We start from the raw sequence: 17199 nt of genomic DNA, 5'->3' as shown, positions 1-17199 counted from the left end.
AACGCCTCCATTACCTTGACAGGACTCTGTGGGGTGTCATCCCCAGCCATAGCAGGCAGAGCAGCAGCGGCACTGGGTTTGGACGATTTGCTGGATGTGGCAGGTCTGGCGGCAGAGGCTGGAACAGCAGAGGCTTGAACTGCAGCAGCCATGTTGGAACTATCCCCCCCTCTCTTGTTGCCCTTGCCTGTGCTGATGAGAGTGGAGCCTTTGCCTGCAAGCTTCTTGGATTTCCGCCGCCACATCTGAAAGGAAGAAGATGATGAGTCGGTGGACCGGTTGTTATGGTTCTAATAGTATGGAAAGTTTGTTAATGAATGGTACAGGCATTGAGAGAGAGATAGAGGGGGTGAGGGAGGGGGGAGGGGGAGAAAGAGACAAAAAAACAATAAAAATTGAAAAAAGAGAGGTAATAAATCCAAAAACCTACAATAAAAGGAAACAAAATGCTAGACAAAAGTTTACAGGCCCACTCCGCCTCACAGGAGGTTAACAGCATGATTCGAGTTTTGTTGCAAAAGAATCCAAACTAACATGATGAAACACACAAGGAATGCCAATGGCTTTTAACAGCATTTATGACTCATATAGATCGCTTGCGACACTATTTAGCGTATGTAAACCATAAACGGGATTCAAAGATTTATTCCAGGCAGCCACCGCCATTCGCGTGATATGTACACATACCGCCTATCCCGTCTACTCTGGTTGTATTAATTAATATTGTTTGGCTTTGGGAGACTTTGGTTTATGGGAGGCAGAAAAAAGTCCGATTTTGTGACGTGGTACTGTTTTGTAAATACAAAGAGAACATATATATATATACGCACCATTTTCTCTTTCTTGGACAAACACTGCCACATGACTCCAAGGGTCCGACTGATCTGAGCAAAATCTGAAACACCATGTTAGGATTGTCACATGTTACGTATCATCATTCCAATGCAAAACGTCTTACAAGTACATGCATATTAAATGTTTTGTAATACAAAAAAATGTGGCATTATTGAACACACTCACATTACCACATACACACACACTTTTTTTTGCAGTCAAACGAGCCTTGTCGAGGGCAAAACGGACAGTATCAGTGCAGGGGAGGTAATCGACTCAAATAACGGTTCTCTAACAAAATCTAGTTACCCCCCTTCGCATACTTAAAACCCAAAATGGCGGACAAAGACGACAATGATTTACACAGTTCATCTCTTTCAGGACATGATTCTGATGATAATTCAGACAATGGAAAGAATGACAGCAACATTCCGTCCATTCCACCACCAGAATCACCAGCAAACGGAGGTATACGCCTGCACTTCTTGCTATTAACATAACACATTTGGCAAGAATTGGGCAAATAAGTCGGCAGCCCTTTTGGTACCTTATTCCATTGCATTGTGTAACATACATGTCTCTGTGACTGTGTGCACTGGTATATAACACTTTGGTACTGAAAACGTTTGCATGCATACTCGGGCCGCCTTTTACTCTGTTGTATTGATTGTTTTTGGTGGTCAAGTTTGGAAAAAAATTACACCCTTGATATGATTCACTGCTGTTATGTTAAGACAGTTTTACAAGCTTCCGTGCTTTTCCTCACCAAACCGGCAAACAAAAATTCACAAGTTTACAACCTGCATAAATACAGGAAGCTAGCATGTAACTGATGTGTAACTGTAATTACAAAATTAGGGATTAGAAACACTGGGAAATGCTTTATTGCAAAAATGAAATGAAACAGTTTGCAATTTATATTACATGAACAGTAACTGCATATTAAACTCATAAACGCAAGAAAATACTGACAATTTCATAAACTTGAGTTTTCGTCTCAATCCCAAAACAAACATGAACAGTGAAGCGATTACCACTTCTCCAGTTATAATACACAGGTCTTCCTATCTTCAAGAGCATGTGCAATTTCTGGTATTATGCTGAAGGTCAAGCTAGACCTAAAGTTGTACTTTCATGCTTATTTTTATCCTTGTTTAAATGTCCGACTTCCAGTGAAGTAATGCTAAGTATGTAAATTAATGCTAAGTATGTAAATTGTTATAAACTCCCAAAACTCCCACTATCTTCAGACAAAAGTTTTAAACCGGTAAAGCATGAAAACTGCACAATACCAGAACTGCACTGCAACTTGGAATAATACCACAAACCACCTTTTTCTTCTTAAGACTACAGCAGTAAGGAATCATTAGCTCCACATACGACATTCTACCTTAAAAGAAAACCACTAAAACTGCATAAGGAGTGAGATTCTGTTGCTTCCATGGTTCTTTCACTTTCAGTTTCACTTTTCATGTTTTATTTTAAAAGTTGGTTGAACTCACTCTCAATTAATCATTACGTTTCAATAGCCATCCTACCCAATACTTTCTGAACATGCATACAACTAGGAAGTGTAAGCAAACTGAGGAAGCAAGTCAACAGCAACAGATGAACAGTTTTCAAACCAACATAACCAAGTCAGCTCATTTCTCAACTGCAACTGAGCACAGTACAATTTTGGTATTGTGTATCTTTCATACTTACGCAGCTGTGAACAAGAATAATTGTCTGAAATAAGTTAAATATGAATATAACATACATATATTTACATGATGAAATGTAGAACTAGAAGTAGCAAATTACTGCATCTGAATATGTTGACAAAACATCAAATTAATAAACAACAAAAACAAATGCTTTAACTGGCAGCCAATTAAAGCTAGGAGGCAAAGACATACAAAGTTGACCATCAGTAGAATTGCAGGGATGTTGCTACAAATTTGTTTTGATGGGACAAATGTCCTGACTTAATCAACATGAATAGGACATTTGACCGGCTTAACACATTTGAATAGGACATTTCAGGTGACCTACATTGTGGTCGTACACATTATCGTCTGCTAGTAACTGTTCTCTCTTTATGTCGTCTTTTCTTCTCTTATTTGAGATGGCTTTGTTCCATATGATTACTTTTAAAAGAACCCCCTGTACTGAAACCAAGAAATTACTCCATACCTGAGAGAGACTGATTCTGTATCAGTGGGCTACATAAAGTGACTGAATATAATGAACTTTTAGATACCGATGCCAGACCTGGGAACCCCTGTTTTGCACTTAGAGTATTCTCAAACAAACTTGGTGTATTTTCAGAAAAATGAACGTACTCCACACAGCATTTGAACATCCATGATTCAAACATGCTTCACACGCGTCCGCCACATCGTTAATTAAGTTTACCTATACAGTCGAGGTCACTTTACACGAAATGAAAGGGACCAATATTTTTTTTCAAGTTAACGTTTTTTCGCGATAACGAAAATGATCAAACTGATCACTTTTTTTTTAAAAAGCAAGATAAAGAAGATAAAACAGTGCCATACCTTAAAAAAAATAAGCCTCTGTAGTGCGCGGCGGACGAAGTACACGGTTCAGTTAGAGTCGGCAGTTTTGTCATCTGCTACAGTTCATAAAATAAGCCTCTGTAGTGTGCGGCGGACGAAGTACACGGTTCAGTCAGAGTCGGCAGTTTTGTCGTCTGCTACAGTTCATTATTTTGTTGTACACTTTAATTCCCCACAAAAAAGATTAAAATCCATTGCAGTGTTTAAAATCCATTGCAGTGTTTATGAATTCACACAGGACGAAAGAAATCCGTCAACTTCAACTGTTTGACAGGCTCACTGCACTCAGTTTCCGACGAACCGTTCAATTCTTGTGTACATTTAAAACAAATCCTTTTTTCAATTTTTACTGACAAAAACTGTAATCATGTGTCAAAATACTGGATCGGCTTCAAGATGGGCTTGTCAGACCTGTTTACCCCCATAAGTGTTTTGGAGTAATGCTCAGCCCCAAAAATAGTAATCCTGGCACAAAAATAGTAATCATCCACATTCGTCGCCAATTACAACGCACATGACAACTGTGTCTGCGAAACGCAATCATGCACATAATATATCCATCATTCACAAACAAAACACATCAGTCAGTTTTTCTAGTCATCATAATTTCAAAGAAGATCACATCAAAAGCACATGCATCACTGATTCTTTTCTTTTGCTCGTAGTAGGCCTTTTTCAGTGTGTCAAGCGCTTCTCTACTGTACTTGCGCTTGCCGAATGAGTGAGGGCGAGACTTCACCACTAGAATAAGGCTCTCCAGCGTCTCATCAGACAGACATGATCTCTGGTCAGTCCTGTGCTTTTTCACCCCATTTTGCCATTGAAAAAAACAATGCCAAACATGTGAATTAAAAAAAAAAAAAAGTTTTTTTTTAACATTTTTTTTATTTATGAAAATCGTAGTCTTGACACGGATAGCGGAATGGCGTATTTTTTGCAGAAAATCGTAATAAATTACGCCAAAATCGTAAGGGTAAACAGGTCTGGCTTGTGAATAAAAGTAGTGTTGGAATTTTTCTCGTCGTATTTTTTTCCCACTGAACGTATTCTCGACAATCATGCGTACAGAATACGGCAAAATCGTATGGGTTCCCAGGTCTGCGATGCCCTGGACCAGTTGCTCTAGCAGATGTCTTTCTCTCTCTCTCACCGTCTAACTAGCGTGTGTGTGTGTGTGTATGTGTCAGTTTGGTTTGTTGCTGTGTCTGGTGAATGTGTTGTGGAGTACACATGTTGCAGAATGATCTTGAGTACATAGATCTACTGACCGATGCAAGCAAAATTTGATCGGACACAGTCCGCCTTCTAAAAAGTATTATAGGACATCTGACCGAGACCTGATGATATGAATCGGACAGTTGAGGCAGTTAATCGGTCTATGACTGATGTCCGACGCCTAACGACATCCCTGGAATTGTATCCCCTTTTTTTAGAAAATGCACAGGTAAGAACACTCCCAGGGCGGGGATGTAGCTCAGTCGGTAGCGCGCTGGATTTGTATCCAGTTGGCCGCTCGCTGTCAGCGTGAGTTCGTCCCCACGTTCGGCGAGAGATTTATTTCTCAGAGTCAACTTTGTGTGCAGACTCTCCTCGGTGTCCGAACACCCCCGTGTGTACACGCAAGCACAAGACCAAGTGCGCACGAAAAAGATCCTGTAATCCATGTCAGAGTTCGGTGGGTTATAGAAACACGAAAATACCCAGCATGCTTCCTCCGAAAACGGCGTATGGCTGCCTAAATGGCGGGGTAAAAAACGGTCATACACGTAAACTTTCCACTCGTGCAAAAAACACGAGTGTACGTGGGAGTTTCAGCCCACGAACGCAGAAGAAGAAGAAGAACACTCCTTTTCATCCTCATGTTCCTGTTTCAGAAGACAACTCTGCTGCCATTGAGAAGTTCCTGGAACAAGTGGTCGCCGCCAACAATGCAGACGCCAAGGCCAATGGAGAAGCCAGCAAAGGCAAGGACAGGGAGAAGGAGCTGAAGTTCGCCAAGCGCCTGGTCATTCCGCCTGAATGCAAATGTCAGCTGAACAATGGCGAGCCCTGCCACACTCGTTTCAGCGTACGGGAGCTGATGGACACACGCTCACACTACATGAGCATCTCCAAGAAAGAACTGGACATCGCTGTGCTGGCCAAACTGGAGTGTGGCATCCATCTGACCAAGATGACCACCCGCAAAAAGCGCAGGCCTACGGAGCGGAAGAAGCACAGGACTGACTTTTACCATCATGGATACAGAATCTGCAACCTCATGTTTGTGTACCTGCATGGCTTCAGCTACAAAAAGCTCAAGGCGCTGATCATGCAATACAAGACCAATGGGGTGAAGACGAGGATTCACAAAAACCTCAAGCCCAAACCGCCAGAAGCGGAAGTAAAGGTCAAAAAGAAGAAGCACAAGCCCAAGCCCAAACCAAAAGAACCCACACTGCCCAAACCCAAGAAACAGCGAGTAACAAAATCCAAGCAGGGCAAGACAGCTGGCAGTGGCAGGGGTGCCAAAAAGGACATTCAAATAACACAGCAACATCACCACTCAATTCTTCCCAAACCACCCCAGGCGTTACCCCACCCCCCTCTTCACCCCCCTCACCCCCATCCCTATTCAGTGGGGTTTCCCATGTCCAACCAAACCAACCCAGCCCAGGCCACAGCATTCATGTCCAACCAGCACAATCCACAGGCCCCTTTTCCTCACGCTGTTGGCTACAACAACTCTGCAATGTTCCCCCCTCGTCCAATGTCCGGCCACCACCCCCACCACCATCCTCATCATCCTGGTGTGTCCGGCCAAACTAATCCACCGTTAGACTTTTCCAATCAACGGCCGTTGGTGAATCCACCTTTGGACTTTTCCAACCAGCGCACAAATCCCAGCAATATGCAAGGCTTCCAAGGAACAAATCGGCCTGGTGTGGCCTACAGTGTTGTACACAGCATGCCGTTTTGATGACTTTATTCCTTCCAGCAAATCTCAAGGATCTGAAAGGTCTTTTGTTTCAATTCATAGATTATCTGTTCACAACTTCATTCCCCTTTACACAGATCGTGTCTTCCTTTGTTCAATTTTTTTTTTAAGCACGCAGTGGTTCATTTTGACTGATTTTGTTGTTGACACTTTTACATGCTTGCATTTACAAAACCCTAATTCCTTTAAAATTACTTGTGAACAGAAGCCTCATGCAAAAGCCTTTTACTATCTTCTGTTACCATAATTGGTACTGTGCCAGACAGATTGTTACCATAATTGGTACTGTGCCAGACAGATTGTTACCATAATTGGTACTGTGCCAGACAGATTGTTACCATAATTGGTACTGTGCCAGACAGATTGTTACCATAATTGGTACTGTGCCAGACAGATTGTTACCATAATTGGTACTGTGCCAGACAGATTAACAATTTTTTTGGTTTAAATGAAGAGGTAATGCAATATGGGTTTTTGTGGAAAAATACTTTTCTGGCCATTTCAAGTGTGCTACTCTTCACTGCTCTTTCTGTTTTCTTTCTTTCTTTCTTTTCCTTTTAGAGGAGGTGCGGGTGGGGAAGATACACATGTAATGTTTTTGACTGCGTGCACACAGTTGTAATCATTCCAGTGCAAGCTTTTGTTATTAATTGACGTCATACTCATACTCATATCTATGTTACCAGATCTATGGATGTACTCCTATTGTATTGTTGTTGATTTTGTGTTTTGTTGCTGATTTTGTTGTGCTCTTACAATTTCTTTTTAAACTTGATACAAAGGTGCTTTTTCCTGAACTTGCATACATGTACTTAAGTATTTTGAGTTGATATGCAAAATTGTGTCTATATTTTTTTTTTTATAACATGCAAGTATTCAACTGCAATTTACATTCTTATACAATTCCTTTTTGAAAATAAAGATTTTTTTCAAGATAACATATATATGCAGACATGTGTTTTATTTTCATAGTCCATTCATATACTCCACTCTAATGCATCTGTTTTGACATTTGGTTTCATCGCCTCTCTCTCCATCACCGCTCCACTTTCAATCAATATATATATATATATATATCAATATGAGGCTTATATCGCGCATATTCCGTGGGTACAGTTCTAAGCGCAGGGATTTTTTTAAAATTTTAATTTATTTTATTTTATGCAATTTATATTGCGCACATATTCAAGGCGCAGGGATTTATTTATGCCGTGTGAGATGGAATTTTTTTACACAATACATCACGCATTCACATCGGCCAGCAGATCGCAGCCATTTCGGCGCATATCCTACTTTTCACGGCCTATTATTCCAAGTCACACGGGTATTTTGGTGGACATTTTTATCTATGCCTATACAATTTTGCCAGGAAAGACCCTTTTGTCAATCGTGGGATCTTTAACGTGCACACCCCATGCCCAATGTAGTGTACACGAAGGGACCTCGGTTTTTCATTTCATCCGAAAGACTAGCACTTGAACCCACCACCTCGGTTAGGAAAGGGGGGAGAAAATTGCTAACGCCCTGACCCAGGGTCGAACTCGCAGTCTCTCGCTTCCGAGCGCAAGTGCGTTACCACTCGGCCACCCAGTCCACTTTCCCTTCTTCTTCTTCTCCATTCAAAAATACTTAGTATCACCCACGTTCAACAAGGGATTAATTCCCAGAGTCAATTTTGTGCAGACTCTCCTCTGTGTCCGAACACCCTCTGTGTGCACGATGAAGGTTCCAAGTTCACAGGGAAAGGCTCAGGGCTTGGAAACATGAACGCATGCATGCATGACAGGAAATGATAATGGGTAGCGCCTTACTGTATCGGTGTGTGGCAGCTCCCTTTCCACAGGCAGAAAGCTTAACTTAGTACCTGAATGTTTATCATTTCATTTCATTTCCATTTTCATTTTCATTTTCATTTTTTTCATTTTCATTTTTCATTTCATTTCATTTTCATTACTTTATTGTCCCATCGCTGGGAAATTCGGGTCGCTTCCTCCCAGTGGAAAGCTAGCAGCAACGGAGTCGCGCTACCCAGGTGTCTGCGTGTTTAGGTGTATTTAGCCACCTGCACTTATGGCAGAATGACCAAGGTCTTTTACGCGCCATTGTGATGACACGGGGGTGGGACATGGCTTCCGTCTCTGGGTCTGCACATAAAGTTGACCCGTGTCCGTCCCGGCCCGAATTCGAACCTGCGACCTTTCGATCACAAGTCCAGTGCTCTACCAACTGAGCTACCGGGCCCCCGGAGGGCAACCTCAGAGGACCACATGATATCTTATCTTTATTCTTAAAAGTGAGTAAAAAGATACAAGAAGAAAGATGAAGGAGCACACACTCACCAATGCCAGGGCTTTCAGCAACAACTTTGGGTCGCTGTGAGTTGCAGTACAGCATGTAGGCTGTTGGCGCTCTCCTAGAAGGCCGCTTCCTCTTCTCCTGAACACACACACAGACAAAGATACATTATTAAGTCTCATCAAAGCAGGATGTGCTGGTAATGCACTGCAATATAATAACACATTGATTGATGAAATGTTTTCACTTCACTGTTTACTAAATAAGAAGAGAAAGTAACAGAAATTGAGTGGAAGAACAAAAGGGGCCCAGTACATACACACGATGCATATAAACAAAGAATTTAAAAACTGGTGTGGTCAGAATTTGTAAGGGGAAGGGGAGGGGGTACATAAGGAGCAGGCATAATCAAGCCATTGTACCTTTTAAGCTTTCTGAAGCTGAGTATCCTGGTACAGTATTAAAATTACTATCAGGCAACACCAAACTATTAAAAGACAGAATTGTACTCGACCGTGGAACCCCCCTTTTAAAGGCTGCCATATTCGTAGCGTTCATTAATTAATTCACAGTGATGTAATTTTTCTAGCAGCCTTTAGGACAATTGTCCTGAAGACTGAAAATCAATAGGACACAGTGTCCTGAGATTGCAATTTCAATAGGACAAAAACACGACTCGTAAAACCGCATTTAAAAAGATTCTTCCACCTTCCGCGACTGTCATGACTAGATACTCAAAGGATTGAATCACATTTTTAAGTTATTTGAACAGTTGTCGGGTTTTTTTCACTGCCCATCTGTCGACAATGTTTTTCAGGTAGGCATCTGACCGTTCTGCGGGTCCCTCAAGTTTTGCTTTCAGGATCATGTCCTGGGTTTTGACACACAATCGGTTTCTTCGAGCCGTACACACCAAGTTCTGTGCACTGAATCCTCTCTCAACGATTTATTGCTGAGCCAATGAATGCACTCGAGGCACCATATGGGTTCGGTTTTCTTTTTTTCTTCTTGATCCAACTTGAGGATAAATTAATTCAAAGAATCAGATCCCATATGGTGCCTCGTTCACTCAACAAACTGGTCACACGCAGTGCATACTTTCGCTTGGCAAAACCGAAACCAGCTTTCCTCACGCAGTGTTTACTTTCGCTTGGCAAAACCGAAACAAGCTTTCCTCTTGAAAATTGAACAGTCCGCATGCCTGCTTCATTGTCAAAAACGATCGGACCCTTGACCACTTCTTCTGTAGGTTAATCGGACCTGTGTCCTGCTGGGGTTAAAGCTATAGGTCCTTGGGAAATTGGATCGGTCAGAGACCGGAGACCGACTAAAATGTACATCACTGAATTCATATTGTTTACATGTGCCAATAATGTTATAAAACTGTACCTAAGGGGATAAAAATTATTTCAGTACTGCAAAGTGGTGTTGATAGTGTCAAATGTAAACATAACAGTCTCAAACGCCATCTTTGGTTTACGAAACGTCATGTCACAAAGTGACGTCAACGGTCTAAAAATAGCCCAAGTCCTGGAGAACTGTTGCTAAACAATGCAATAAAGAATTAATTATTTCTCGTAATTGGTAAGGACTTCAAACCTAAAACTTTGCAGGAAGCTTAATTTATACATCCCCGCAACGATGGGAAAAGCCCTGGAAGTAATTAAACTAATTAACTAGGACTATGTCAGCCTTCAAGACTCCCTCCGTTTCAAGACCCCGTTTTCTCATATTTTTTCTTTGTAACCTCTGTAAATTTACTCCATTTTAGATTCCATCCTTTTTAAGACCTAATTTTCTTGGATATTTTAGGTCTTAAAAGGGGATTCCACTGTAGCAAAGGGAAGAAACCCACCAGCGCTTCTTGTAGTTCCAGACTTTTCTTGGAGAGTTTCTTCTTGCCCCCTGCTGCTCCTGAGCTGCGCTGAACCTTAGCTGCCAGTGCTGCTATGTCACCTTCCGGCTGGGCAGACAGGCCCTCATCTGCTCAACAAATTTGTAAACACTTAAAACTATTAACAAAAGGTCAAATGTTTTGTGTGATTTCTGAAGTCATGAATGATAGTTGGAACAAGATAATAACCTGTACGAGACTTTGGGTGGCCAGCCTTTCACAGCAAAATAAATGATTGTAAGTGCACAAAACTTGCCTTGACTGAGTTAACACCAATGCTTCTCAAAGTCAACCAGATTCTTTTTATGAACTAAGAGTAAGAGCCTTTACTTCAGTTTTCACGAACGAAGGAGTAACAATCTATAACATACAAGTATAACAAACCATTAGCAGACTTTAATGTGCAAAGTCAAAGTGCTTGTGAATAAATGAATGCAACAATTTTTAATAAATGCTGTATGAATCTATGATCTTACCCGAGTCCATTCCAGCCATTTCCATGGCGCTTGCAGCCTGAGCCTTGGACTTCTTCTTGCCTCCACCACTGGCTTTCTTCTTCTTGGGTTTGCTGGGTCCCACACCGACCTCTGCAATGACCAGTGCTGCCTCTTCTTCCATGTCTAGCGCACTTTCCACAATGGTGCTCATGTCTAGAGATGTGTCTGACAGGCTCGTGTCCATTCCGTCAGAAATGCTCGAGTTTCTTTCTTCCTTCACCGCTTTCTGAAGCTTTGGCGTTGACACCAGGGCTGCAAGGTTGGGCATCTGTTCTGCTGCTGATTTGGTAGACTTCTTTTGTGCTTTCTCTCCGGCAGGTTTCTTTTTCTTGGGAGCTGCTTTCTTTTTGGTCGCACTACCGCCTGCAGATTTTTTACTAATTTTAGAGGGGCCGTCTGTCTCATCAGGGTTGGTGGCGAACATGGTAGGGATGGGGCCTGAAGTTGGAACGACAGTCTCCAAGGCTGGACTGTCTTTGGGTGACATCATCAACTTCAACTTGAGGCTTCCAAGGCTCTCAGTGGAAGCCATACCAGGTTCGGTCTTGATGAAAGCCTGTGGGGTTGAGATGGTCATGGTATCTGGAGCGAGCGAGGCAGACAACATGATGTGACCTGCCTGAGGGTCCATCAGCTCAGACTTGATAGGAACATTCATCAGCTCCTCCTCCTCCATCATCATTGCCCCAGGCTCCTGCTTCACTACGGGCTCCGACTTCACTTTCACCATCGCTTTCTTGGGCGCAGGAGCTGGTGTGACGGTGACTCCTGCGCTGCTGACAGACATCGGCGGTGACGTCTTGGTGATGACGTTGGTGGTGAGTGTTGGCGTGGTGGGGATGGCTGGAGAACTAAGCAACAGTTTGATGACACTGCCCTGCTGCTGTGTTTCTCTAACCCTAGCCCCTATTGCTTGTTTGGTGGATGCCTTCACGGGGCTTGTAGGACTAAGCACCGGTTCCTGCACCAGGCTACCTCCTGGCATGACCATTCCTGCAGTTAGAGCATCTGCCGTCAGAGATGCTGCTGCCACTGGTGAGATCAGTTCCTGACCAGGTTTCCCTTTCACTTTCTTAGCACCAGTGCCAGGGGGTGTCGCTGCTGCTTTTCCCTTGGAATCAGACTTCTTGGTGAACTGTTTTTTCTCAATCTCTTCAAACTCCTCCATCTCTAGCACTTTTGCTGACTTCTTGCGTACCCTGCTGTTTCTGCCTCCTGACTTTGAGCCATTATCATCGCTGTCCTGTCTTGACATTTTGCTTGGTGGCTCTGAAATCAAACACAGTACAAGTATTACAATTTAGTTTCAGAAATGTATGGCAAATTTGACAAAAATGTTAATAACTAAGAGAGGCACAACTACAGATAATAGATATAGATATATCAATTTCATTATGTTGTCAAGTTTGTCAGTTGAAAACCAAATAAATGTCTTGGCACTGCATAAATTTAAAAGCGTTCACCAAATATTGGCGTAAAATGAGCCTTCTGTTTGTATTTTAATTGCAAGTGGTCTCATGATAACCTAAGTACAGAAAACTATATAATTATCATTGGAAAGAAGAAAGCTTCAGCTTCGCAATAGAATTTGTCTGATTTGCAGTGATACATGAATACATACATGTACAGAGTATAATAACAAGAAGAGCAAACGCTCGATCGAGTCACTTTCGCAGTTCTGAATATTATATGAGGCATCAGATGGACAGGAAGAAATTGCTATTCACAACACAATGAGTCACGTTCACATAAAATTTGAGCCCGGTCACTTTTATAGTTTCCGAGAAAAGCCCAACGTTAAGTTGTGTGTTGCCGAACAGAAAAGGCTAGTTATCTCCCTTGTTTTTCTGATAACGTTCGTAAAAGGCTACAGATGTAAATACTTTGATGTAAAGAATAATCCTACAAAGTTTCAATCACATCCGATGAACTTTGTCAAAGATATAAAATGTCTAATTTTTCCTTTGACGCTGACCTGTGACCTTGAAAAAGGTCAAAGGTCAACGAAACCATCGTTAAAGTGTAGAGGTCATTGGAGGTCACGACTAAACAAAATATGAGCCCGATCGCTTTGATAGTTTCCGAGAAAAGTCCAACGTTAAGGTGGTGTCTACGGACGGCCGGCCGGACAGACTAACACTGACCGATTACATAGAGTCACTTTTTCTCAAGTGACTCAAAAATGACGTATGATGTGAGCCACGATCATGGCTCATCGTGCTCCAGCGCGAAAGCCATGATTGTGGCCCATCATGCCAAGAGGGTGACAATGACAATGACAATTCTTTATTTTACGAGGGTAACAGAATAAGCATTGGTATACTTTTTTGCATCTGGCCCTCGCCCTAAAGAGGGACTAAATCTACTATAATAACTACTACTACATACTTACATAATTAGTAAAACAGTATAAGTTTATGTACATAAGTGCATTATAAATTTATATGAAACATTGTAGTTTATAAATGTTCATGACAAGGTGCAAAGCAAAAATTTGCAAGTCAATTAGAGTCAGAATACTATGCAGTAGTACTTCAACTCTGCAAGACAATGAATAGTATGCATAACATCATAATTTCGTGAACAAAACTATAAATCAAAAGTGAGTGTTCCAGCAAACACAAGCAGCGTAGCACTAACCCAACACATCTTTCACACTTAAGTTAAAATTCAGAATGTAACTGTACTGTTTACAAGCACACTTTCCCCTCTTTGTCAAGGGGAGATGGTGTTTGGGCAATGGGAGCAATGGTTTTCTCATTCACTTTCTTTTTCTTTATTTGGTGTTTAACGTCGTTTTCAACCACGAAGGTTATATCGCGACGGTTCTCATTCACTGATTCAGGTCAAACTAAAAGGGGACCCCTATCTCCCCGCCCCACTACACTCCATTATAACCAGCACAGACACTGATTGTTAATGTTAAAAGCATTCACTGGCTACTCCAACAGTCTTCAAACTAAAAACAGTTTCATCGAGAGCAGCAGATTATTTCCCTTTGTCCGTTTGTCACTTTGTGTCAAAAGCCTTTGCTTTGAATCCGCCGACTCTTATACGTGTTTTTTCCGTGCACATGGGCACAATCATGCAATCCGCCATTAATGTTTGCTTCAAAAAGAATCCCAACCTTCAGAATCATCGTCCGATTCCCTTTTTATGCTGGCCATTGTGTACAAATTAGACTACAGATAAGATTCAAGCAGAAGCCTCTGATCAACTTCCGGTGGGATTGCCTCTTCTGTGAGAGAAAGAACGAAAGTGTATACTGAGGCAACATGGCGGCGCCGTACAAACTGCGGTGTAATCTTGTTGGGCATAAAAAAGACGTCCGAGCATTAGCTCCAGCTTTAGTCCCCGAAGGAGGAATTATCTCAGGTTCAAGAGACTGTACAACGTGCGTTTGGATGCCAAACGAGTAAGTGATCAGAGCTGCTTTTTTTTCATCATTTTCGGTTGATGACAGGACAGTAGTCCACGGCTGAGTCAACCAGAACCAACCGATGTCAAGCGAACGGAAACGAATTCCAAGCTTCCACACCTCTCGCGGTTTTGCTTCAGTGTAGCTGAAAATACAGAAATATATACTGGGATTACGGTTTAAGATAAACAAGTATGTATAGCTTATTTGCTTTTGGGCAAGACACAAAATTATCCGTCCAACAGTTTGGTCTGTGAATCACTGAAAGAAAACCCATTTTCTTGAAAATAGCAACCGGGAAATCCCAGAAGGTCTACAGTTCTAAAGTTACAGAGACAGGAAATTAGGCGCACCAACCAAATGAGGAAAGTTGCCCTGTACAGGGATTTCCTCACTAATCTAAGAAGAATTTAGAAATGGTCAGACTTGCTTTTAGGACAAAGCAATAACCTGAATAAGGCACTGCAAGAGATTAAAGGCACAGTCAGCCTCCCGTAAACCATCACAGACACTGTCAGTCTTTTACACACAGTACAAACACCCTTTCATTTAAACACTCACCGCTTGAGAACATCCTAGGTGCCCTACGTAAAGAACGAGCAATTTTCAAAGAATTTTATTTTGCATGGCCAGCCGAATTGTCTGATCAGACAATAGGACGGCCCGTTTTGGCGCTAGACCTAATTTTTAAAATCTAAATAATAAATTGACAGCTTGTAACTCAACCATTCTTAAATCATAAACATCAAGACAAGATCAGTACAACTCGAAGTTTTGAAAGTTTAAAAAAAGATAGCCTGGAAGCGTGTCCCGCAAAACGTGGTTCTTGTAGCAGACGAATGTTCTGCATGTCTCCAGTTTCTTTGAACGGTCAACCGCCACAGCTCAGTTCGTGTGACTCGCAGCCGTTTGTTGCGTTTTAGATTCAGAGGTACACAATAACATGTTATTGCAGATGTATACAGCAAGTCGCATTGAAATCACAAACTGACCACTAAATTATGTATAAAAGGAAAGTGGATCACATGTATGGGTTCACGATGGCTCAGGGGTTAGATAAACCATGAAAACAGGTGTGTGGTTTACGCGAGCTAAATAGTCATTCAAACGAACTGTGTCATTTAATGCTATTAAATGCTATTGCAAGTGTGTTTGATAAGTTTAGAACTTAGTCCAATTGTATTTTGAAGATCAGTCTTGTGCCTTGATTCACTAGTCAATATAGTGACAAGTGACTGAGTCAAAAAGTAAACATATATATATTGCCTTAGTATTAGTAATTATGCACTCCTGTCCCTGATGCTGACTTCCTCCAGTTAAATTATAATGACGTATTGTAATTTGTATACAATTACAATTTACAAGCCCAAATGATCCCCCTTCTTACTGGCCTCCAGTACCCAAACACGTTATAGCTTAAACTTAAGTTAGAAAAAAATGCTGAACAGTGAACCGCAAAAGTTACTGATACTGTCAATTTTGATTCGTTTCTATTTTCCTTTAAAAAAAACATAGTTGTATAATATGTAAATTTTATAAAAGACACAAAGAAAGACTGCAAGATCAAAATGAGGTAAATGTATAGTTTACATTACATTTACAGGCATATTTATTGTTAATGGATGATGTTGGGTTGTGATTGTGAAACTGAAAGAGTGAATACTCTTGCTTTTATTGGGGCAAACTTTCCTATTTGGCATGTATATATATAGGCCAGTCACTAGCGAAAGAGTGTGTCTCCACACATGGATAAGGAACAATGGGAAAGTTTGCTTTCAGAACCCATACAAACCCAACAGAGTTATTTCCAGAATTTGTCGACAGATATTTGCAATACATCTGTGCAACTGCAAGCAACATCAAATCAAAGAGATGTTTATGTTTCACTTCCAGACATGATACTGGATTCACTCAAGGGCAGATCCTCACAGGGCACAGCAACTTTGTGGCAGCAGTCTGTGTCTTGCCACCAGATGATACTCACCCAGAGGGGATGATTGTGACCGGCAGCAACGACAACAACATTCTCCTGTTTGAACCGGGCAAGCTTGAAGCCGTCTGCAAACTGACTGGTCATACCAACACAGGTGAATGTTTCATGCTTTATACAGTGCACAGGGGAAGTGGAACCTTAACAAAAAAAGTAGTGCTTTACAATTCTGACAAGATCAGATCTTTAACTTTAAGTGGAAAAAAGTCTAAGTCTGTAACTTTAATAAAATAGAAGTAAATTTACAGACATTATCATTATGAATATGAACAAAACAGATTTGATAAAGAAACGGTCTGAAAAGGGAGTGGGTCTTTAAAAAAAACAAGTCGCGTAAGGCGAAAATACAACATTTAGTCAAGTAGCTGTCGAACTCACAGAATGAAACTGAACGCAACGCAACGCAGCAAGACCGTATACTCGTAGCATCGTCACTCCACCGCCCGTGGCAAAGGCAGTGCCCGTGGAATTGACAAGAAGAGCGGGGTATTCGTTGCGCTGAGAAGGATAGCACGCTTTTCTGTACCTCTCTTCGTTTTAACTTTCTGAGCGTGTTTTTAATCCAAACATATCATATCTATATATATGTTTTTGGAATCAGGAACCGACAAGGAATAAGATGAAAGTGTTTTTAAATTGATTTCGAAAAAAAAAAATTGATAATAATTTTTATATATTTAATTTTCAGAGCTTGTTTTTAATCCGAATATAACATATTTATATGTTTTTGGAA

At 41.3% G+C, this 17199-nt stretch overlaps 3 protein-coding genes across 4 annotated transcripts in view; 2 read left to right on the top strand and 1 right to left on the bottom strand.

The window, feature by feature from the left end:
• The window catches only part of LOC138966391 (HMG domain-containing protein 4-like), a 30001-nt gene extending 15703 nt beyond the window's left edge, over nucleotides 1–14298 (bottom strand). Inside the window, exons 1-7 of one of the 2 annotated variants that reach the window (XM_070338612.1) lie at nucleotides 14186–14298; nucleotides 11038–12327; nucleotides 10523–10650; nucleotides 8712–8808; nucleotides 2539–2562; nucleotides 831–895; nucleotides 15–245 (exon numbers count right to left, since the gene is read on the bottom strand). In XM_070338612.1, coding sequence (XP_070194713.1) covers nucleotides 15–245; nucleotides 831–895; nucleotides 2539–2562; nucleotides 8712–8808; nucleotides 10523–10650; nucleotides 11038–12327; nucleotides 14186–14225 — 1875 coding nt within the window. In that variant the 5' untranslated portion in view covers nucleotides 14226–14298. The remainder of the gene's footprint in view (nucleotides 1–14; nucleotides 246–830; nucleotides 896–2538; nucleotides 2563–8711; nucleotides 8809–10522; nucleotides 10651–11037; nucleotides 12328–14185) is intronic. The other variant, XM_070338613.1, reaches the window with a different exon arrangement.
• LOC138966392 (uncharacterized) lies at nucleotides 929–7310 on the top strand. The gene is made up of 2 exons (XM_070338614.1): nucleotides 929–1302; nucleotides 5270–7310. The coding sequence occupies exons 1-2, from the start codon at nucleotides 1170–1172 to the stop codon at nucleotides 6352–6354; spliced, it is 1218 nt and encodes a 405-aa protein (XP_070194715.1). The 5' UTR covers nucleotides 929–1169; the 3' UTR covers nucleotides 6355–7310.
• The window catches only part of LOC138966390 (phospholipase A-2-activating protein-like), a 37729-nt gene continuing 34704 nt past the window's right edge, over nucleotides 14175–17199 (top strand). Inside the window, exons 1-2 of the mRNA XM_070338611.1 lie at nucleotides 14175–14473; nucleotides 16370–16563. Coding sequence (XP_070194712.1) covers nucleotides 14334–14473; nucleotides 16370–16563 — 334 coding nt within the window. The 5' untranslated portion in view covers nucleotides 14175–14333. The remainder of the gene's footprint in view (nucleotides 14474–16369; nucleotides 16564–17199) is intronic.

The sequence above is a fragment of the Littorina saxatilis genome, linkage group LG5, assembly GCF_037325665.1.
Source record: "Littorina saxatilis isolate snail1 linkage group LG5, US_GU_Lsax_2.0, whole genome shotgun sequence".
Classification (NCBI taxonomy): domain Eukaryota; kingdom Metazoa; phylum Mollusca; class Gastropoda; order Littorinimorpha; family Littorinidae; genus Littorina; species Littorina saxatilis.
This window is presented reverse-complemented; position numbering and strand designations above follow the sequence as displayed.